Here is a 24,700-nt window from a genome sequence, read left to right on the forward strand (position 1 = left end):
TGACTTTTCTCAGCTCCACTGTATGTTGCCATCACTAGGGATGCCTACCTTTGGAGAACTCTGAATTTCAGACTGACCTTTGGGTAACTCATTCCTTGGCACTTTCTTTGGCCTTGGCCAAGCTTGTCTGCATACTTCCTCTATGACTTTTGCTGTCCTCTCTCTCTACCTCACCTCCCCCTTACCCAGTATAGATACAGGGTTCACAGAAATTCAAAGGGTAGGCTAATTTTGTTTTCTGGCTCTACCTAGGTTACATTCTTAGGTACCTGATGGCTTGAGAAGAATATATGATAAGGAATTGGGCTTGTGAACCTGCCAAATATTTATGACCACTGCCTTATAACTATTTATCAATGATGCCTTAGGATCCTGTCTTAATTGCCAGTTGGCAAATTTGCCCAGAAAGAGGTGACAATGTGGGAATCCACACAACTCCCTAGCTACCCTGATGTTAGATGTTTTTCAGGGAAGATTCCTATATCCTTGCAGTCTAAGAAGATACTTTCTGCTTTCCAAAAGGCTGTCAGAGCAGCACAAAGCCAAAGCTTGCTTCTAGTTATGTTAACTAAAGCTAGAAAAATTCTAGGCATTTGAAGGAGACTTTCTACCCAACTATCTTTATCTCTTGCCTAAAACTCTAAAGAGTTTTAACTCTTCAGTTTGATACTTTATTCTCTTTTTGGCTCTGGATCTGTCCTGTCATAATTTAACTAGCTTTTTCTTGGAATCTCTCCTTTCTCTGGAGTTGTTTTCTTGCTTTTTCAGTTTTACTTTGTTTTGATTAAGGGTTTTCCCTGGTATTCTGTTCCTATGGAGGAAAAGAGACTCTTAACAGGTGCTATGCTCTGAATATGTGTCCCCCTAAAAAAATTCACCCTAAAAAATTCATGTTGAATTTTAATCCACAAGGTAATGGTATTAAGAGATAAGGTCTTTGGGAGGTGATTTGATCATGAAGGCAGAGCCCTCGTGAATGGGATTGGTGCCTTTATCCAAGAGGCCCAAGGCAGCTCATTCGTCCCTTCTACCATATGAGGACATGGTGAGAAGGTTCCATTTATGAGGAATGGGCGCTGGGCTTTCAGCAGACACCGAATCTGCCAGCCTGTTAATCTTGGACTTCCTCGCCTCCAGAGCTGTGAGAAATAAATTTCTGCTCTTTATAAATTACCCAGTGTGTGGTATTTTATTGTAGCAGCCCAAACAGATTAAGACAGCATGTATTTCTCTAGGTATTTTCAGGCTGAACTTTTCATTTGGCCTAGATACACTTTTTTGGGGGGGGGAGGGGTGATAATAGACTTCCTTAGTCACTTATCTATAAATTCCTGAACCAGGGGGTGTTTATTGTATGGAAATACTAGAAATTGACTTTTCTGGTTGCCAAAGATCTCTTGAGTTTGCTAGAGAAATATTTTGAATAGTCATCCAATCCATGCTTATGGTTATGTCTCTTCTACCCACCTGCACATAGAGGCCAGATTTAACTCCATAGATTAAGAATCACTTTTTTCTTATGGACAGAATATACTCCCTGCTAATCTGGTTCCTGATGGTATAGAGTAGACCCGCATTTTTGTTAGCCCATGTATCAACCACAAGAATAACTGAAATAAAAAAGGAAATAAAAAAGACACTTATGTACAATCTCACTCATACCTGGAGATGATAAACCTTTTTTGTGACTTTGGTGTCAGATAGCCCTGATAATAGTATTGTGTCTGTGCCATACTTGCAGTATCTTGGGCAAGTAAAGCAGTTTTGCTGTAAATATTAAAATGCATGTGAAAGCACCTAATAGTATTTGAATCATAGTATGCTCTCACTGAATCTTAACTCCCGTTTTCCTCCTTAATGTTCTTAAAGGCTCGACTACTTGATTGAGCAAGGCACAGTCTCTCATGGTGCACTCACTCGATCAGCATCAGAATCTTACATTTCCCAGATACATTTTCCTTTCAAGAACTACCTGCTAAATTATAATATTTACTATGAGTATAGTGCTCAGAGTATCCTTTCTTACAGATATCCAAGGAAGGAAATTAACAGTTACTAAGAATCTACCTAGTAGAGGTCTCATTGGCCCCAAATGATAATAGCATTAATAATTATACCTTTACTGAGAGGCATTATAATATTTGGCAGTTTCCAGGACCTTTTTAATGGATAGTGTCCTTGGATCCTGTAGCAGTCATCAAGCAGGCAGGTCCCGTCTTGCATACTCCTATCTGAGGATAAAGGGAATTACATGACTCCTTTTCAGTCTTCTGACTAATAAATGGAGTTGAACTTTGGGCCTAGGTCTTCTGACACTATTCCCCTTCCTACCCTATTTCAATACTTGTATCCTACTGTACCACATTGATTTGACCTCTGAGATTCTGGTACATGATTTATCCAATTACTAGAATTCTAAAGACAATTTTTTTTTAGGTTTCTTCTAATGTTATCCCTGAGATGTTTATCTTCCTAAAGTATGGGAGTTTTAAACTCTACTTAAGGGACCAGAGAAAGCTGTTTATGCTATTGATGTAAATTCTGTGTGTCACAATTAGACTTATACTACACATTCCAAAATAGTATTTCTTGGGCCTAAACTTGTAACAAAACTCTTTTATTAATGTGAAAGATTTCTCATTAGATCTTTTAGATTAAATTATTTTATTTATTCTTTCATTCAACAAACATATATTTAGCCCTTACTGTGTGTCAGGGGCTAGGAGTATGGCCATGCAAAAGACAAACTCTCCTCTTGGAGCTTACACTTCAGTGGGTACACAATAAACAAATAGGTAGTGATATGTACCATGAAGAAAAAGCACTTTTAAATTTTTACTCAAGCCATGAGATTACTAAATCATAATATCTACCAGTGACCCCTAGTAGACCCTCTGAAAATGTTGGTTATTGGGAAGACAGCCTCAGGAAAGTATCATTGTTTCTGACAGCCCTTTGCAATTTCCACCTCCTTTTCCATTATTTGGACTAAGACCTTGCTTTCTTGTATGGTAGTAAGCACTCTGATTGAGCTGGAGAGTGAGGGCATAGCTGAACAAAGACAGATTGAAGAGGAAGGTTATTTGATATAAAGCACCTTTGGAGAAATAGTCTCACAACAAATACATTTAAAGTTGTGTTTATCTTTTATTCTTTAAATGTAATGTCTTAAAATGTGTTACATTGAGAACATAGAAAATACACATTTTTATATATCTTAACTATGCTGTGTTTAACAAAACAGTATAAAAAGCAGCTTCCTCAGATACTTCTAATTTTATGGGGTAAGACTATAGAACAAGGTCTTTTTGACATAAGTGTTGTAAAAGTTTTGAAGAACAGGGAGTCTGCAAGTTGGAAAGAAGCTGTTCTTACCACGAGGCAAACATACTTCAGTTTAATTTTTAAACTATAACTGCTGCTTGACCTTAAATTAAGAGACAGTCTGTTTTCATTGTGGTGTTTTACTGTTTTAACAGTGAGAACATTTAAAGCAGCTGCCACCAATTAAAATGATTCATAAATGCTGATTGTAAATAATTATTCTTGAAATTTTAACTCAGTGAAGTCAGGCTTTTTAGTGGCGTTATCTTTCTGGAAAGCCGTTCTGTAAGATGCATCAGGAGCTTTAAAAAAAATGTGCATACACTTTAATCTGGAAATTGTTTCTTTAATATCTACCCTTGGAAAATAAATCTGAAATCTGGATAAACTTTAATGAACAGAAATGTTCCCCACAGTTTAGCAAGAAGGAAATGGTTACCTAAATTATAGTACACCCATATGATGAAGTATTATGGAGCCATTAAAATATTTTTGGAGAGTATTAACCATGTAGGAGAATGTTTATGCAATTTTGTTGAAATACAAACTATATAAAACCATACAGTATAATATTAACTATGTGAAAATATTTCCATAGAAGTAGACTGTCAAGGAAACATTGTAAATTTTCATTTTCTTTGGGTCGTGAGATAGCATATGATTTTTATTTTCTTCTTTTCTGTATTTTCCAAAGTTTTTATAGTGACCTTGTCTTAAATTTATAATGAATAAAAATGTTGTATAAGTGTTTTTTGATCCTTTTTTCAGTGGGATGTCTTTTATTAATATCCAGTCTATGTATATTATTATGACATATATCTTCCAGATTTTCATCTTTAGAGCATTTTTTTCTAATTAATTTTTATGTTTTTAATCATCTAATGTTTATTTTGATTTTTTATGTCAACAGTTTTATCTATACTTGCCTTAATTTCCAGGTGTTCTTCTTTAAAGTCAATAATTCAGGCCGGGCTCAGTGGCTCAGCCTGTAATCCCGTGCTTTGGGAGGCCGAGGTGAGTTAATTGCCTGAGCCCGCGGGTTCGAGACTTGCCTGGGCAACTTGGCGAGACCTCATCTCTACAATTTAAAAAAAAAAAAAAAATAGCCGGGCACGGTAGTGCGTGCCTGTAGTTCCAGCTACTTGGAAGGCTGAGGCAGAAGGATCGCCGGAGCCCAGCAGGTCGAGACTGCGGTGGCCGGGAGAGTGCCACTGCACTCCAGTCTGGGCGACAGAGTGAGACTTCAACTCAAAAAATAATAATAATAATAATAATAATTCATTCACTTCCATGTTGAAATAATATTTTTCAGGTAATTTATATCAAACAGCACAACACACATTCATAGTGTGCAGTAAAGAGAGTTGGCTCTGGAACCACAATGCCTGGGTTCAAATCCTGGTCCCACTACTTAGTAGCTATGTGACCGCTGACATATTAATTGCTCTCTTTGGTTCTCAGTTTCCTATCTTTAAAACAGAGGATAATAATAGTATCTACCTCATACAGTTGTTGTGAAGATTTAAAAAATTTGTTACAAGCAAATGCGTTTTTAAAATGCCTGTTATATAGTAAATTTTCAATAAAAGTTGACTATTTTTAGTTGTGTGTGTGAATATGTATACACACACATAGATACATGCATATTGCCGTGAACATTTGCAAAATACTCCTTTATGTCTGCTTTTTATTCTATACAATCGTAATTTTAAAATGGTTTTTATCTTGTTCTCGGATAAAATTAGTTTTCCTTTTATGTTTTAAAATTATTTTTTAAATGTTTCATATTTTCAGCTATAGAAACCTTATTGATTTTTAAAAGTTTGTTTTACAGTCATATTTTCCTTTTCTATATTTGGAATTTCTGATCATCCAGATAAGCTGGATGGACTGAAGGTCAGCTTTGTTTTAGGTATAAAAGAACTTTTATTGACATACACAAAGTTGATGTATTTATAACCAGTTATTCTCATCTATTAACTTATTCACCTTATTTATTCAAGCATTGCTTTATTAGAGAAGGGGGGATGGACAGATGTCAGTGTAGCCCCTCCAAATAGTAAAACAATATTTATTTGTTCCTTTTAACTTTATAATCCAAATTTCTATAATCAAACTGATATTCCTAGACAGATTGGGGTGAAAAGAATTTTATAGAATCAGGCATTGGGCTAGACACTTACATGCATTATCTAATTTTATAGTCCAATATGAAAACTATTTTAAGTACAACAATCCTTTGGCAATTTTAGTCATACCTTACAAAATTACAAGTGTGTTTCTATAGAAAATAATTTGAATTTAACCAATTAACTGTTTTTATAACTAATTGCAATACTTTTGCCATTGCTCAGTTTCATGTCTTTGAGGAGAGGTACTTCAGTGGTATGTTTACATCAGCAGGATGAGGAAAGACTCTGGGCAAATCTGAAAACATGAAGCTGGTCACTGAAAGACTCCTTTCAAATGCAGAGATTTTTCATCAGTATAGTAGTATTCAACTGAGACACATATAGTCCAGAGGTGTGCATCTTTAACTAGAAACGTGGTTAGTATTTAATGCCAAGAAGGAGTGGAGAGGTAGTCCCATGGGAAATTATATTTCCCCTGGCCTTTGATTTTACAGCTATGTAGATGTCCTGGATTGAGTATGAGGTTCAATATGTACATTTCTGATTTGGAAGCAGAGAGACAGCTCTAGTTTAAAATAAAATTTTTTTAAATCTTTGAGATTTATCTGCAAATCTGTGGTTTGAGATATTGTTCTTGCTGCTTTTAAAGAAGAGGATTGAGAGGAACTCCAGGGGAAAATTAGCTTTTAGGGATGAGCATGTTCCATAGCTCAGGCAGCAAATTTTGCTCTCTTGTGTTGATGTGATGGAGTTGAGCGAGTCACCATCATTACCAGACCATATACATCACCTTTGATTAATTTGTATTCTGCCATGTACCTAACAGTTCAGCTGGAGGCTTTTTAAACCAAAGTATTTAAGTATACATAGGAAGCTGTTGTACTGCTGCTTGTTGGTGGCTGCTGTGTTCTTTCCTGTCTTCCCAGGGAATTTGGTCTTTTGTTTAGCTTCTGTTTCATTTGTTTACAAAGTTATAGACTTTGAAGTAGGCAGTTATATAGGACTACCTAAAGAGAAGGGTAAAGCAAGAAGGCTGCTTTATGGGTAAGCAGTTGTCCTCATTTGACTACTTTATTACCTCGGTTTCTCAGACAGCTTCTTCATTCATGATTTTGCTTTTCTCTCATAGGCTCCATAAGTAGCTTATTGACTGCTATCTTAATTTTCTGTGGAAACTTACTTTGTTCTGTGTCTCCCAGATTAGAAGTTAGCTCAATTTATTTTCTGAATATTAACTATCATTGCCTGATGTGTTACTGGGGGATTTTTTCAAAATAATTTTTGATATGATAATTTAATGGTACACATCACATTTTTTTTCTATTTGTTCCATCATAAAAGAACTTTGCATATCTGTTTTTTAACTGTGGGGTTCCTGTCTTTAGGTGACTACCCTTCTATAGATATGACATTGTTATTGCAAAATTGGTATCAGTAGGACTATGATGAATTCAGTGTTTTCTTTTCCTTTCTTTTTATCTATTTATTTGTTTATTTTATTTTTTTAGTTGGAGTCTCACTCTGTTGCCCAAGCTGGAATGCAGTGGCACACTCATGGCCCACCCCAGTGTCGACCTGCTGGGCTCCAGTGATCCTTCTGCCTCAGCCTTCCAAGTAGCCAGAACTACAGGCACATGCTACCACACCCAGCTAGTTTTTGATTTATTGGAGAGACAAGGTCATGCCAAGTTGCCTGGGCTGGTCTCGAACCTGCAGGCTCAAGCAATCCACTCGCCTCAGTCTCCCAAAGTGCTGGGATTACAGGCTGAGCCACCAAGCCCAGTCAATTCAGCCAGTTCACTAGGATAGTAGTGAGGTAACTATCTGTGCCATAAGATTGTTTAAATCATCATAGTTGAAAAATATCCCTTTAAAAATAGCAATAACAAAACACATACATCAGACATAATTCATGATTATTAATAACTTCCTCAATATTTTTTAGGTGTTGTAAATAAGATTATTCAGATTGCATTTACTTTTTTTTAAAGTAGGAGAGAAAAAGGAGTGAGCTATTTTTGGTGTGGGCCTGAAGAGGGAAATATCAGTGTGACTAGTAACTGTCATGTTTGTCAAGTTCAGTTTCTACCTGACTGCTTTGCTTTTTTTAAAATTTCATTACTTTGGACTTTTGAGTTCTTGATATGAAATTTTTAAAGAGTAGCATCTCTAGCCTTTGGATTCTGAGTAGTGCATTTCCCCTGAAACTGATTGACTCAGTTCATACTATTCTAAGAGTTCACCACCTATCAATGCTGAAGAGATCTGTCCATTTTACTTCCTGAGCCATTTTTCTGCTTTAATTATTTGTGGTAGGTTGTTCCACATTTCATATGTGAAACCTACCACAGAGTTTAAGCCTTGATGTGACTTAGGGTTAAAAGGCTTTGAGATTTCTACTTCTGTCCATACTGGCACAGGACTTGCTCCTTTCCACTTCAAATTCTTTATAAACAACTAGATAGGTAAAATACATGAAACAACTGCTTTTAGACATTGGGCAACAGGCAACTCAGAACTGTGATCTTTGAGAAAAAGGTAACAAAGTAAGCTCTCCAGTCACCCTGGCGTTTTGCTTGCAGTCAGCTTCTAGACTACAGCATTGTAAGAGGGAACCCAAGCAGAGCCTACAAACTCTCTGAATTGATGAGACAGAGATAGGAACTCAGGGAGGCCTAGGTGGCAGGAATTTATGGAGACTCACTAGAGAAAAGGGGGCTCCTCAGAGGAATAGCTCCAGAATTCTGCATAGATGGTCCCGTTATCTTTGGTTGAATATCAACCAGTGCATGAGTCAAGGGAAATACCATGAGATGGGCAAATAACAAATGCTCAGGAGCTATAAGCTGGAAACTTACCAGAGCTCATACAGGGCTGAGAGACATTTGAGTTCCTGTAGTAAGAGGTGTCATGTTAGTCGTTTATCCCTATAGTAAAAGCTACTTTAAACTCTAACTCACAAAACTTGAAACCACACCATGAAAAGTAATTTAACTGCATGACAAAACAAACGTCAACACTTTTTGAAGGAGGGCAGCAAAACCCAAACACTCAGCAATATAATGATTATAATACCTTGCATATAAAAAATTATTAGACATTTCAAGAAGCACTAAAATGTGACCTATAACCAGGAGGAAGTCAGTAATAGAAGCAGAACCAGAAGTGATGGTTATAGAACTAACAGACAAAGACATTAAAATAGCTATGAAAATATGTTGAAGGATTGAAAGAAAAACATGAATATAGTGAGTAAAGAAATGGAAGATATATAAAGATCCAAATGGAACTCCTGGAGCTGAAAAGTATGCTATCTAAAATGAAAAATTCATTGGATGAGATAATAGCAAATTAGACACAGCAGAAGATCAATGCATTTGAATACATAACAATATAAATTATCCTGTTTGAAACAATAGAAAAAACTGAAGGGAAAAGACTTCAAAGAACTGTTAGATAATATCCAGCAGACTGACATACATGTAATTGGAGTCCCATAAGAAAAAGAGAGAAAAGAATAGGAGGAAAAAATAGTTGAAGGAGTGATGGCAAGAAATCTTCCCAAATATCATGAAAAGCATAAACCCATAGATCCAAGAAGCTCAATGAACCCCAAACAAGAAAACTACAAAGAACACCACACTAAAACAATTATAATCAAATTTTTTGAAAACTAGTAGTAGAGCATTTTAAAAGCAACCAGAAACAAAAGACAGGTTATATACAGAGGAGCAAAGAACTGTATATTTCCCACTAGAAACAACGGAAGCCAGAAGACAATGGAATTACATCTTTAAAGTGCTGAAAGAAAAAAAAATACTGCCAATCTAAAATTCTATATCCAATAAAAATTATTTCAAAACATGAAGCCAAAAAGTAACGAAGGTGAAATATATTTTTTTCAGACAAAAATGAAAAGAATTATCACCAACAGACCTGAAGTACAAGAAATGTTAAAGGAAGCTATTCAGGCTGAAAGAAAAGGATGCCAGATGTAAATTTGGATCTCTTCAAAGTGATGAAGAGTGTCAGATAAGTGTGGTAAAAGTAGGGTAAACAGGCCAGGCTCAGTGGTTCAGCCTGTAACCCCAGCACTTTGGGAGGCCGAGGCAAATGGATTGCCTGAACCTGTGGGTTCAAGACCAGCCTGGGCAACTTGGCAGACCTCGACTCTACAATAAATAAAAAATTAGCCAGACATAATAGCGCATGCCTGTAGTTCCGGCTACTTGGAAGTCTGAGGCAGAAGGATTGCCAGAGCCCAGCAGGTCAACGCTGGGGGTGACCGTGAGTGTGCCACTGCACTCCAGCCTAGGTGACGGAGTGAGACTACAACTCAAAAAAAAGGGTAAATATAAAAGACTGCTTTCCTCATTTTTAAAATTTCTTTAAAATTTAAGTGATTACTTAAATGAAAATTAATAATCATGGGGTTGATAAGATATATAGAAGTAAAAGATATGATAGTAGACTCAAGGGATAGGAGGGATAAAATGAAAGTCTACTGTTAAGGCCCTTACATATTATGTGATATGATGTTACTTGAAAGTAGATTGCAATAAGTTAAAAATGCATCTTATACAACCTAGAGCAATCACAGTAAGCTAATAGTGGTAATAAAATGAAATACAAAGTATACTCATTTAATCTGAAAAGCAGGAGAAGAGTAGTAGAGAACAGATAGGAAATAATAGAAAACAAATATGAAATAGAATGATAATAGATTTAAACACAACCATGTCAACAGTTACATTAAAGTAGACAGACCAGTCCAATTAAAAGGGTGCATAAAAATTCAAGACCCAACAATATATACTGTATGTACGAAACCCATTTTAAGGATAAAGACATATTGTTAAAAGTAAAAAGACAGAAAAAGATATACAAACACAAATTATAGAAAGCTGGAGTGACTATGTTATAGGAGATGAATTGGATTTCAGGACAAGCAGTATTGCCAGGAATAAGGAGGGCTATTTTATGATAAAGTAGACAATTCATCAAGAAAACAATACTAAATGTGTATGTTCCTATAGAACCTCAAAATACATGAAAGAAAAAAGAAAACCCAGATACATCTGAAAGGATACATAAACAAAACCACAATTAGAGTTGAATATTTCAACACTCTTAACTCAGAAATTTATACAAGTAGACAAAAATCAGTGAGGAAATAGAAAACCTGACCAACACTGTCAACCAACTGAACCTAATGGACACTTATAAACCTAACACTACCAGAGTATATATATATATATTTTTTTTTTCCTTCAAATTCACAAGGTATATTCACTAAGATAGACCATATTCCGGGCTATAAATTAAGCCATCAATATATTTAGAAAAATTGAAGTCACATAAAGTTTGTTCTCTGACCACAGTGGAATTAAATTAAAAATCAACCAAAAAGATATCTGGAAAATTAGCAAATATTGGGAAACTACATAACATACCTCTAAATAAATCATAGGTCAAAAAAGAAATCATAAGGAAAATCAGAAAAGTATTTTGAACTGAATGATAATGAAACTACAACTTATTAAAATTTAACTAATACAGTGCTTAGAGAGAAATGTCTAGCTTTTAAAAGAAAGATGATCTAAAACCAATAGACTTCTGCCTTAAGCTAGAAAAAGAAGAACAAATTAAACCCCAATTAAATAAAAGAAATAAGAGTAGAAATCAGGAAAATAAAAAACAAAAAAGAGAAAAAAAAACAATAAAAACAAAAGCCAGCTCTCATTTGAAAAGATCAATATAATTGATAAACCAATAGCTAGACTGATAAAGAGAAAAAGATGCAAATTTACACAAATTACCAATAATAGAATGAAATAATAGATAAACAGATCCTACAGACATTAAAATAGTAATAAGGGAATATTCTGAATGACTTTGTACTGATAAATTTTGCAACTTAGATGAAATGGAAAAATTATTTGAAAGACAATTTATCAGAATTGACTTAAAAAGCTAGAAAATTTGAATATCCTTATATCTATTAAAGAAGTATGTAATTAAAAGGCATCCCACAATCAAAACTCCAGCCTTTAATGAATTCAATGATAAAATATCAAATATTTAAAGATTAAATAAACCAAACTCTTAGAAAATAGAGGATAGAATTCTTCCCAACTCAAATCTATGAGACTAGAGAAATTGAAACCCTTGTACACTGTTGGTGGGAATGTAAAGTGGTACATCAGCTATGGAAAACAGTATGGAGGTTCCTAAAAAAATCAAAATAAAACTACCATGTGATCCAGTAATCTCTCTTTGGGGTATATAGTCACAATAACTGAAATCAGGATCTTGAGGCAATGTCTCCAATCCCATGTTCATTGCAACATTACCATAGCCAAGAAGATACAAAAACAACCCAAGTGTTCATCAGTAGACAAAAGAATAGAGAAAATTTGGTATATGCATACAGTGAAATATTGTTTAGCCCTAAAAAGAAGGAAATTCTGGTATTTGCAAACTCTGAATGAACCCAGGGAACATTATGCTAAGTGAAATAAGTCAGTCACTGAAGGACAAATATTGCATGATTCCATTTATATGAGACATCTATAATAGTCAAACTAATAGAAGCAGAGAATACAATAATGGTTACCAGAAGGTTGGAGGAGGAAGAATGGGGATATGTTCAATGATTATAAAGTTTCAGTTCTGCTAGATGAATATTTTCTAGACAACATAGTGCCTACAGTTAACAATATGGTATTGTACATGTCAAAAAATGTGTTAAAAGGGTAGATCTCATGTTAAATGTTCTTACCATCAAACAAACCAAAAATAAAGGGACACAAAGAGAGATACAACTTTTTACAGGTGTTGGGTATGTCTGTTACCTTGATTGTGATGATGGTACCACTGTTGTGTACTTATATCTAAACTCATCAAATTGTCTATATCAAATATGAACAGTTCTGTTTATATCAATTATACTCAATAAAGCTGTTTAAAACAAAACAAAAACAAAAACCTTAACCACAAATATTGTCACAGCCCCAAACTGGAAGCAATCCTAACAGTCAACAGTTCAGTGGATAAAAAATTGTGACATACCATTCAGTGAAATAATACTCAGCAATAAAAACACCAAACAACATGAATGAATATCAAAAGCATTATGATAAATGAAAGAAAACTGGCACAAGAGACTATAGTGGATGGTTCCATTGATATGAAATTTTAGAAATGGCAAAGCTATAATGATAGAAAGCACTAGAAAGTGTTTGCCCAGGTCCAGGACTGTGGGGCAGGAGATTGATTGCAGAGTGGTATGAGGGAACCCTTTGGAGTGATGGAAACATTTTATACCTTGATTGTGATTTAGGTTACATGTATTTACATATCTGCCAAAATTCACTGAATTTTATACTTTAAATGGATGTTTTACTATATATAAATTATATTTTGGTGAAGTTGGTTTTTAAAAAGAAGCACTTTGGAGGTAGGGGTGTCAATTCCATCTAAGAAAACCTTGATCTCTTGGATGATTTATAGAAGAGGTTCATAAGAGGTTGAACTGTTTTCTGGGAGGCAAAAGAAGAGGGGTAGGGAAAAAAGCAAAGGCAACATATGCAGCCCTGATACAAAATATGGTCTCAGTTGTTGACTGCTTTGTCCCTAGATCTTGCCTTTCTTCTCCCACCCCCCCAAATGAGAAGTGCTGCTGAATTCCTGCTTGCTATAAAGCTGTCTGTCCAGCTCCTTTCTTTCATGGGAACAAGTAATCCAATACAAGGACCTTAAACTCAAAATAGTTACTTTTCTAAATCCAGAAAACACATATGGCCGGGTTCAGTGGCTCAGCCTGTTATCCTAGCATTTTGGGAGGCCAAGGCAGGTGGATTGCCTGAGCCCGTGGGTTCGGGACCCACCAGGCCAACTTGGCAAGACCGCCTCTCTACAATACATCAAAAATTAGCCGGGCGTGGTAGCACGAACCTGTAGTTCCGGCTACTTGGAAGGCTGAGGTGGAAGGATCACCAGAGCCCAGCATGTCAAGGCTGTGGTGACCGGGAGTATGCCACTGCACTCCAGTCTGGGCGACAGAGTGAGACTCCAACTCAAAAAAAAAAAAAAGAAAAGAAAAGAAAAACACATACATCACAGTTTTACTGCAGATCTTACTTATTAAGCTGGCATCAGAGATCTCTTTGGAGTAGGAAAAAGATAAAAACCTAGAATAAAGAAACTGGATACTTTTCCAGCTATTTTCACATTAGTGTTTGTCAGTCAGCATATTTATTTCCCATCTACTCTATTTCTGCTAATTGAATGGGCTCTGTGGGAAAGACAAGACGGTAAAAGGTTATTAGCTAGGGGTGGTAATATATAGGTACAAAAAGCAAAACCAAACAAACAAAACAGTTATTTTTGTTTTGTTTAAAGTGTTATGAATTCCCTGACCATCCATCATTCACAGTCACATGGAAGCATCAAAACTAAGTTCCATAAAAGCTCTTAATGACATAAAAATGAGTCAACTATATCAATTAGTATTCATTACAAAATTTCTGGACCTAGTTCTGTTTTTCTTAGTTTTGCTTACATTGAGTTTAAGAATCTTAAGACTTCAATACAAGTTTTTTTTTTCTTGCCCAATCTATTTGGTATCAAAATAATTGATTTTTTCAAAGGCTAAGTTTTAAACCTTAAAGTTCTTTGAACAATGGCTTCAGAGTAGGAATTCCAAGTAGAAATTATTTCATTTTTGAAATCTATAATAAAATGTCATTTAAAATTTATAAGTTAGATTTTCCAGTGATAAAGATTTATGATATGTTTCTGTTATCAGAAAATACCCAAACAAAGATTTCATCCTTAAGATGTTATCATATAGCTGGGCTCAGTGGCTCAGCCTCTAATCCCGCACCTTGGGAGGCTGAGGTGAGTGGATTGCCTGAGCCCGCGGGTTCGAGACCCGCCTGGGCAGGGAGACCTCATCTCTACAATAAATCAAAAAATTAGCTGGGCATGATAGCGCATGCCTGTAATTCCAGCTACTCGGAAGGCTGAGGCGGAAGGATCGCTGGAGCCCAGCAGGTTGAGGCTGCGGTGGCCGGGAGCGGCCACTGCACTCCAGTCTGAGCGACAGAGTGAGACTCCAAGACAAAAAAAAAACAAAAACATATGTTATATATTAAATTCAATACTCACTGTAGTATAAACTAAGAAAATATGTGCCAAAATTGTATTTTTTCGAATCAAGGTAGTCTTTCTCATCTAATTTAGGACTCTAAAAAACAAAAAGACTATCACAGCATATCAGGTCTGGGATGGAAGTTTTTTTAAGTTTGGTGAAAATTGTTGCTTGGAAGAAATGGTTCTTTTAGTTCAAAAATTGACAGAATCAAGCTAATCCCTTAAAGTATGCTTGAGATTTGGCTGGTTGTATGTCAGTGGTGATTACCCTTGATTACCCCCAAGCCCCAAAATTTCAACCTTCCCAGTTGTCTGTTAGACTTTGGTGTGACTCCCTTTCTCTGGTATTTGCCAGTTAAATTAGAATTACGGAAATGGGAAAAAGAATATAATGGTGTTATGAAAGAATTTCTGAGAGCATCAGGCAAAGAAAAGTAATAATTTCTAATTCCTGTTTTCAGATGTTTGTGGCCTTCTGTACTAATCTATTCTATCTAAGCAGTGTTTCCATATTTTCCTGAGCTCCATGGAGACAGGCTTTTACAAAGTTTGGAGGAGAGAGTGTGATATATGACTACAGTGGTGATTTAGTTTATTTTCTTTATCTGCAGTAAAAAAAATGAATGAGAAAGTTTAAAATGCATCTGAAACTTACCTTCTCAACCCTGCCTCAAAGATTAGCCCTCTCTCATTTCTCTCGTTTCCTGTCAATTTGAATGTCAAATTATCTGGTAGAGTTAAGCCTCATTCATTCCATAATAAGAATTGCTTAATCAGATAATCAATGCCTAGCTGAATAGTTGTAAATAGAAATTTTGCTTTGGAGGAAATTTATAGATAATACAACAGGAAAAATGAAGTGAGAAGGCTGAGAGGGGGTCAGAAAGGGTGTTGGGATGCCATCAAAGATAAAATGGTGGATTTTGCTAATGGGAATAGTGTAGACTTGTAAATTGGGGCTAGTGTTTTGAGGTTGATCTAGCATTTCCAGTTTGTCCTGAAATCTTCTCAGCCAATCTTTCTCTCTTCCCTGTGGAGCAGGGAGGTGTGTGTAGGAGGACAGGGAGGAGGGAGAGAAGAGGGGAAAGGAGGAGGGGGGAGGAGGAGGAGGAGGAGATGATATGTGTTTATGTTCACCTGTGTGGTACTATGAAGTAGTTATAGGATTTTCCTATTCTCTAGTCCTTTAGAAGACATCTAGGTTTGCTACTCATAGTTTTTTTTGTTTTGTTTTGTTTCCTGTAGTGGGGAAAAACATATTAAATTGGTAGTAAGAAAATTTGGAGAACTTGCCAAGTTTTAACACTAACTAGTTTGGTGACTGCACTTAATCGGCTTGATCTTGTTTTGTATTTCATCTGTAAAATGAAAAGGAAATGGATCATCTCCTAAAGGCTCTTTCAGTTAGTGACCTTAGATATATTGTTATATAAACTTTATATACTACAGTTTCTATTAAGAATTTGTTATAGACTGAATTATGTCCCACTCTCCCTCCATTTGTAAATTCAAACCCTAACCCCCAATGTGACTGTATTTGGAGATGGGGGCTATAATGAAGTAATTAAGGTTAAATTAAGTCATAAAGATGGGGCCCTGATTCAACAGGATTAGTGTCCTTATAAGAGGCACTGGAGAGCTCACGCGCTCTCTCCCTGCAGTCTCAGAGGAAAGGCTTTTTAAGGACAAAGTGGCTGTATACCAGCTAGGAAGAGAGTTTTTACCAGGAAATGAACCCTGCTGGCACCTTAATCTTGAACTTTCCAGCTTCTGTAACAGTGAGAAAATAAATTTCTGTTGTTTAAGCCACACAGTCTATGGTATTTTGTTATGGCAGCCCATACTATTACATGACTTAACCATACAAGGTGCATTTTTATGAATCGAATCTGTAGTTTATATGATTTGGTAATGAAATATATACAGTTTTTTGTTGAAATAGGAAGTAAAAGATTTTAACCTGGTGGTGGAAAAAAACTACCGCCGTTTCTGTTTTTCTCTAAGCTTCTAGATCCTGGGGAATCATGATATTGAGTTTAGTTGGATATTATGAGTAATATAGTTGGATTTCTGAGCTAAGTTGCTGAGGAACCTGAGTACAGTTGAGAAGCAAGCATTATTTGATGGCAGAAGAAAAAACCAAGCTAGAGGGTTTCTCTGTTTTTCCCATATCTCCCTCCAATATAAATAACCATGGTGAGTACCCATAACAGTTAATTATTATGAAATTGGTAGGGATTGATATTATCTTGTTAATGTTTTCACCTGTAAATCTCATTCTAAAGAATATAATTCTAAAGCAGAGCCAATTGCCAGAGTAGAGGCTTGCAATGGTCTAAGGCTATTTTTTAAAATTCTCTGTTTTTGCTTTGGTATGGCAGGAGAGATAGGATTTAAGGTAAAATATTAAGTAAATATACCTTTTTTATTGTATTATCTAATTGTACCCCACTCCCACAAATATATTTCTGTTTTGTTCTGGCTCATATCAGTAGATGGGAAGTATCCTGTTCAGATTTACACTGCTTTTTGTACTTTTGTGGATTCCATACAACTACATAACTGTGAGAGTCACTGTTGACCTGACAGGATTGGTTGCCAGGTGGCAGGGAGGATTCATCTAGATTAGGTGGTTATTTCCTGTTCCTGTTTAACAGACTTGGAAAAGTATAGTTTACTTTCCTCCAAAGGTTTCTCAGTACATAGTGGTACAAAATGTTCAGAAGTAGGAAAATTTCCTAAGAAGCTAAGTCTGGTTGCCCTCAGACAAACATTTTCATTAATATTTCATCTTATTTTGAACCCCCTTCTAGTTTGTAGTATTTTTTCAATGTATGTAGGTGGCCTCAAACCATATGGTAATAGCATTTCCCCAAAACATTCAATCTTTGTATTACTATGCACTGTTTTTCGTGTTTCCTTGTCATTGAGCAGCTCCTCTCAACAGGTGCAAAACCCTTTTTCTACTTTAATCTGTCTCTGATTATGCTAATGTCTTTGTGTTCTTTGGGGAACTCATACATGTTTTAATAGCACATTTAAGAGTGAAATTGCCTATTTCTTCCCTCTACGTGTTGGGTGGAGAAAATATTTTGTTTCTATTTTTAGATAATACGTATTGAATGTTCCTGTACTTGTTGCCCTGTACAAAGTGGTTATCACACAAGATGCAATCTTGTGCTTAGTGATGTTTATTATGTTTCAGTCTACTTTAAAATGCTTAACTTCCTGGGAATTTTTCCATTAAATGTTTCTTTTCGGTATTTTGGTTGTTTTAAATTCCATATACGTATTCTTTATAAAAGACGTTCGACAAGCATTTGTAAATGAGAAATTAGAATCCCATATTTTTAAGGAATAGTTTTATTCTGTCTACTAAAAGTTTGATTTCTTCCATCTTCAGGCATCTGTCCTAAACACAATGGGGTTGTCGAGTAGCACTCCCTCCCATCTTTGACACAGATACTTCCCCGCAATCCCAACCCCCAAAGTGGATGTTGCCTGGGGCAGGTAAGGAACAGGGAGAATATAGATGGTTGTGCATCTGCTCTACCTCTTATGAGGGCTCTTGAGAACACATACTCAACAGTACCTCAAATTCAAATAATGTTAAATCTGAAAGAGACCATAGCAAGTTATCAAGACTGTCAGACTACTTCCCGTTCCCCCAGTGTGCTGTACACCTTTACATCTCCATGCCCTTGCTTACTGTGCAGTGCCTTTCCTCCCCAGGATGCCTTGCAAAATGCATTCCCTCATCAGTGATAGCACATTATAAGAAACTATATATAATTTCTCCCACCATGCGTTTGAATACCCTCCAACATATTTCATAGTGTAGTGTTTAGTTTGTGTTCTTTTTCTATTTATCCTTTAAATTTTGAGTGTTTACTTGAGCAGATTGGGTTATATTATAGTAGGAATGATGTATGTATATATTTTAGGGGGATAAATAAGATAGTTGAAGATAAAGTACTTTTTTTTTTTTTTTTTGAGTCAGGGTCTCACTCTGTTGCCCAGGCTGGAGTGCAGTGGCATGATCATGACTCACCACAACTTCGACCTCCTCGGCTCAGGTGATCCTTCCACCTCAGCCTCCCGAATAGCTGGGACTGCAGGCATGTGCCACCACACCCGGCTTATTTAAAAAATTTTTTTTTTTTTTTTTGTAGAGATGAGATCTCGCTATGTTTCCCAGGCTGGCCTCAAACTCTTGGGCTCAAGCAGTCCTTCCACATTGGCCTACCAGAGTGCTAGAATTAACAGGTGTGAGTCGCCACACTTGGCTATAAAATACTTTTATTTATTTTATTTTATTTTTTTTGAGTTGGAGTCTCACTCGGTCGCCCAGACTGGAATGCAGCGGCCGCTCCTGGCCACCACAGCCTCGACCTGCTGGGCTCCGACGATCCTTCCGCCTCAGCCTTCTGAGTAGCCGGAATTACAGGCATGCGCTACCACGCCCAGCTGATTTTTTGATTTATTGTAGAGATGAGGTCTCGCCAAGTTGCCCAGGCAGGTCTCGAACCCGCGGGCTCAGGCAATCCACTCACCTCAGCCTCCCAAAGGCGCGGGATTACAGGCTGAGCCGCCGAGCCCGGCTTATAAAGTACTTTTAAATGACTTTCAGTTCTAATGTTTTTGATAGAAAATGAATTAACTCACACTTGTAGGATTCTCACTCAAGTCATTAAGGAAGCGATTATACAGTGTAGTTCTGTTCCTTGTTACGCAGAAGCCATCATGGTATTTTAACAACTTGTTATTATATATTTACATTGTGATTAACTTCATTCTGAAGCTGCCAAAAGACCTATCTTACATAGATACTTTGTGTAGGCATTATTATGGGAGAGGATTGATAGATATCTTACTGTCCATAACATTGGTAGCTGACATTGAATCTACCAAGTTAGTGAAAAATGAAGAGGTGAAATTCATCTTTAAAGATAAGGAACAAATTTTAAGATAGAGTAGTATTTGTATGAGTGATGAAAGAATTGGAAAGAAAGTAACCTTATCTAATTCTTATCTTCTTGATCAACTGTTAGTCAAGAGCAATTAAAGAAAAATTTCCACATTGAGCTTTAGAACCTAGTACGAAGCTGTAAGATGTTTAGTGCATATGCTATAGAAAGCAGAAATCTTGGCCTTTACCTTTGGCTTTTTATTTTAGTATCTTTAGTGTAGGTCATCCCTCACTTGAATACTGATATTTAGAGTAACTTGGCCTTATAATGTAGTCATCTTTTCGAATGCCACTGGACATCTGACTCTCGAAAGAAGGTAACTCTTAGTATTGCTTCCTGCTTTGTATACATTATTTATTTGGGAATATATCTGCCATCATGTCTGTCAGAACTCAGCATGATTTAAACATCTGAGGTAGGTGACTGAAGTGCTTAAATGAGATATCTTTTCATTCAACTTCTGAAAATTCACTAGAGAATATTTTAAAGAAGAAATGTTCTCCAACTCTCCAATATATTAGAAGAAAAATGACATATGGCATGTCCCCCTAAAACTTAAATTTTTAGGAAGCAGAAATGTATTATGCCAGTATTAGTGTGAATACTCATATTAACACAGACCATCCCCAACTGTAGGATATTTATCTTTTTACAAAATGTTCTAAAATGAGCAAATTATTTCATAAAAACTGACATATACAGTTGCTCCTAATTAGAACATAATTGTTTTTAGACTTAACCATTAATTGCCGTCAGTGGTTTGCTGCAGAACCCAAACATCTACTATACTAAACTTCATCTAAAACCACATTATTCTTGATGCCATTTTATTTTAATTGATGCTTTGCTTTTTGATGCCTGAGAGATTGTATTTATAAATAATACTTTTTATAAAGCTAAAAATAAATTTTCTGGTTTCAGAGTATTATTTTGTTAATGTTTGCTGTTGCCCTTTACCTCTCTGAACCTTACTCATTTTTTTTTTTTTTTGGTCAAGCTAAAGATTGTCAAGCTTGATGAAATTTTCTTCTATCCCAGTAACTTAACTTACGGTATTTTGGATGTGGTCTATAGAACCTATTTCTTTTTGCTTTGTATTAGTTAGCTGTGAACATGCCTGACTATTGTACTGGCTCCTAGAGAGCAATGGTTGCATTTTAGATATCCTTGTATCTCTCATAGCACCTTTCACAGCACCTCACCCCTATATTTTCAGAAAGTATTTATAAAAATTGTTGATTCCCCCTCCCCGGATTTTCTAAATTAGATTTATGAATCAGTAGCGAGGTTTAAATAAGGAATTGGGTAGTCAGCCATGATGTTAAAGGTACATAGTCAAGATTGTCTCCTTTATTATGTATCAACTGTGGGACTGCCTCATCTGTAAATAGGAATATTAGTATCAGCCTCCTAGAGTTGTTGATGAGGATTAGCATAAATGTGTCTGAAACATTTATTGAGGTGCCTAATATAATGTAGTATGATTTTTGCTAAGTGCAATCCTATTAGACTAGACTCTGTGCCCCTAGAGGACCTGTCTTTTGCTCTTTTTATTTTAAACACCTAACCTAGCACATAGTCAATACTAAAGAAATACTTGCTTGAATTGAATTGATTGATTTACCCTGTTTTTATCTTCCATTACAGCCCACTGTTTGTAACATGGAAGATTGGTCGAGACAAAAGATTACGTGGATGCATAGGTACTTTTTCTGCCATGAATTTGCATTCAGGACTCAGGGAGTACACACTTACCAGGTGAAGACCAATTTTTGTTACTTCTGTTTTTAAATTAAAAAAAACACTTATGAAACTTGAACTTGATACTTTAACTCCTTTTCTTTTACTGAATTGTTAACATTCTTGATTCCTTTCATGTCAGTTTTTTCCTTCTCCTTGACCATTTACCTTATCTCTGGTAAAATGTCATTGATATATAATATCATAATATAAAATACTGTGATTACATGTATTCTTCCATAGATGTTTTGGAGTACTTTTTTCTTCCAATGGCCAGTTTATTTGTATAATTTGAAAATCAATGATCAAATGTCCATGAGTTCCAAAATATATTATTTCTACAATAACAGTCATTGTCTCTTTTCTATTAAGCTTTTTAGTTGACGTCTCTTTCATCTTACACATTTTATTACACTTTTATGTACTTTTGAAATTTAAGGGAGAATCTAGGAAGAAAATGATGCCACAGTCCAGGAGCACAATCATTCACATTCATACTTCATCCAAAATTAATGTTAGCTTGCTTATTTTCTTTCATCTAACACAAGGACAAAGTAATGAATGCCTCATTACAGTTGTTAAGACTTTGTTCTTAATTTCTGAACTCACAAAAAGCTGTCTAGCACACCATCAGCTTTTTTTTTAGTTCAAGTTAGGGTTTCTAGCAGATTGTATTCCAGAATTATTTCTCAAAAGAAGAAAATTCCTTAAATAATAAGCTATTAGTAAAAGAATTTCCTGTTTTTGTTCACATTTTAGAGTGATTATCTGATACAGTTTCTATAGTTATTCTATACACAGTATCTGTCCAACAAGAAATTGGTCCCTGCTGACTATTGGTACTTCAGGCAAATTGTTCAACCTCCATAGGTAAAGTAGTAATTACAGTATTTTGTTCTATATACTTAATAGTGGTGTCAAGGGAGTGTTGAGGGAATAAAGTAATAATCACTATTTCACTTCAGGATTAATGTTGTAGAGCATTCATTATTTTATATAGTACTAGTTAATAAAATACTACAACAGAAGTTTAGTATTCTCATATTTGAAGGTGGGCAGTAGCTCACAGCTGCAGGGTTTTCTCAGCTTGCATTGAAGCCCAGAAAGAAAAGCAGTGGCTTGGAGAATCACATTCATTTTTAGCTTTTCATAGGTATTAGAAACTGGGTATTTGGATTTGATTAAATAATATACAGGCTATAAGGAAGTCAAAACATATATTTTGAAAATAACTGTAACTTGTACAAATGCTTATAAACTAGTATAAATGCTACTGTAGACATGTTAGTTGGTTTTTTTTTTTTCTTGACATGAAATACAGTGGGCTCATTTTGGGATTTCATCAAATTCTGCCAATGACTACCTTTTTGGGACAGGTGAATGTGAAATTACATGTTTAATAACTAATCAGTGGCAATTTACTGCACATTTCCCAAAATAGTTGTCTTGAGGAACACTGATTCCTTGGTATTACCTGAGAAAAAGAATTCTGTGGCAAAATACTTTTGGGAAACACTGGTTAAAAAAATGTAAACAGCTCTGCTCACTGAAGGACTTCTCAGAACCTTTTATGTTAATAGTGTTATGAATCTCTAAGAGAGAGAGATTGAATGCAGCATTTTCCAGACTTCAACTTATTGACTACAGAACCCTTTTACACTCACACCCCATAGTCTTGTGCCATTAGTGTTCCAAGGAATACATTTTCTGAAATGTAAGTTTGTTTCTGAAACAGAATTTTACTTTATATTTGGGTAGTAAGAATTGGTAGTATAGAAGTTTTTTGTACTTTCTAATGAAACTATGGCAGAAATCCTATCATCAAATATTATATAGTTTAGAAATCTTAATTAGTATTAAGATTTTTCTTTATTAGTATTAACTGGTAGCAATTTGATTTTTTTTAAAGAAAAAGAATTCCTTTTGCCTTCTTACATTGATAAAAGAGATGAGAATATCCAACTTTTCTGGACTGGTCAATATATCTACTAGAGTAATGACCAGAATAATTAGAGTATATTTTTCTAACAATGACGTGATTCTGAATGAATTGTTCAAGTAGTTAAACTTGGAAATTTGCCTACATTTGTATACCTTGTTACCCTCATTATAGTCTGTGGCTCTTCCTGTTTACTTTTCAAGTTTTTTCTCATATTTCTATACAACTTCCTCAAATTGTATACAGCTCATTAAAGAGGGGTGTGTGTTTCTAAGTGTTTACACACATGCACATACATGGTTTTACTTCTCATTTTTATTTGGAGTAATTTCTTTTGTTTAATGTGGTAATAAGAATCAAGTTATTTGGAAGAGATGAACAAAAGAAAACAAGTCTTACAAAATACAGTTAATCTATTTTCCAGATTCATTTTAGTGTCAAAACAGTAAGGAGTCATTTAAAAAAGTTGCAGCCTAATGTTTTTCAGTCTAATAGTGTGCTTATCATTTCTACATGTTTTGTTGTAATATTTATTATTATTAATGACTGTCAGTAAGAATTTACTATATGTAAGACATTGCTGAGGAGCTTTATATGCATAGTCTTCACAACAACTATTACTATTCACATTTTTAAAATGAGGAAACTGAGATTTAGATAATTTAATAATTTACCCACTCACAAATCTAGTAAGTGGTAACCAGGATTCAAACCCAGGCCATATGACTACAAAGTCCATGCTCTTAACTGCTACATTTAAGATAAGAAAAATAAAATTTTCTGGTAATTTATGTTTTGCAACTTTGTCATGAAAATAATGGACTTGAAAGCAAGTTACTGAAATTTTATAAATCATGGATCATTATTTCTTAAAAAAAACTCTAGTTAGAAGTTAAGATTGAAATTTTGGAACATTGGTTAAAATTCCAGAAAATCCACAGGTGGTATTATAGAAAGTATATAACTCAGGGTTGTATAGACTAGTCAGAAGAAAATTGACTGGATTAATACTGTATAAAAGGACAATGCTTATTATAAAAATATACCACTGTATGTTATGAAATCGTATTATTTGCATGGACTAGACTTGAAGAGTACAACTTTTCTGAACATAACAATTGGTGACTTTTGGAATTTGGTCTTCCCATCTTAAAATGTATAACTCACAAAATAAATAAATGAAATAAATGAACTTAGGGTGCTGGAGGTACAAATAAGGGAGAAAGCAAAACAAAAAGTAAACAGTGAAATTAAAGACTCTCAAAGTATAGGTGTCTTTTTAAAAAAATTACAATGCCTGGCTATTTACTGTTTTCATCTGTGATTAGAATGTTACTCTAATCTGATCAGAATGTTACTCAGTTACATTATTTCTTTTTTATTGTGGTAAAATATGCATAACATAAAATTTACTATTTTAACCATATTTAAGTGTACAG

At 35.2% G+C, this 24,700-nt stretch overlaps 1 protein-coding gene across 2 annotated transcripts in view; it reads left to right on the plus strand.

Moving 5' to 3' along the window:
• Positions 1-24,700, plus strand: part of AMMECR1 (Alport syndrome, mental retardation, midface hypoplasia and elliptocytosis chromosomal region gene 1) — a 114,803-nt gene that overhangs the window by 32,837 nt on the left and 57,266 nt on the right. The window contains exon 2 of one of the 2 annotated variants that reach the window (XM_008062811.1): positions 21,230-21,340. The exons of the other annotated variant lie outside the window; for it this stretch is intronic. Coding sequence (XP_008061002.1) covers positions 21,230-21,340 — 111 coding nt within the window. The remainder of the gene's footprint in view (positions 1-21,229; positions 21,341-24,700) is intronic. 2 annotated transcript variants of the gene reach the window in all.

The sequence above is a fragment of the Carlito syrichta genome, unplaced genomic scaffold (assembly GCF_000164805.1).
Source record: "Carlito syrichta isolate Samal-C Ts95f unplaced genomic scaffold, Tarsius_syrichta-2.0.1 Scaffold305844, whole genome shotgun sequence".
Classification (NCBI taxonomy): domain Eukaryota; kingdom Metazoa; phylum Chordata; class Mammalia; order Primates; family Tarsiidae; genus Carlito; species Carlito syrichta.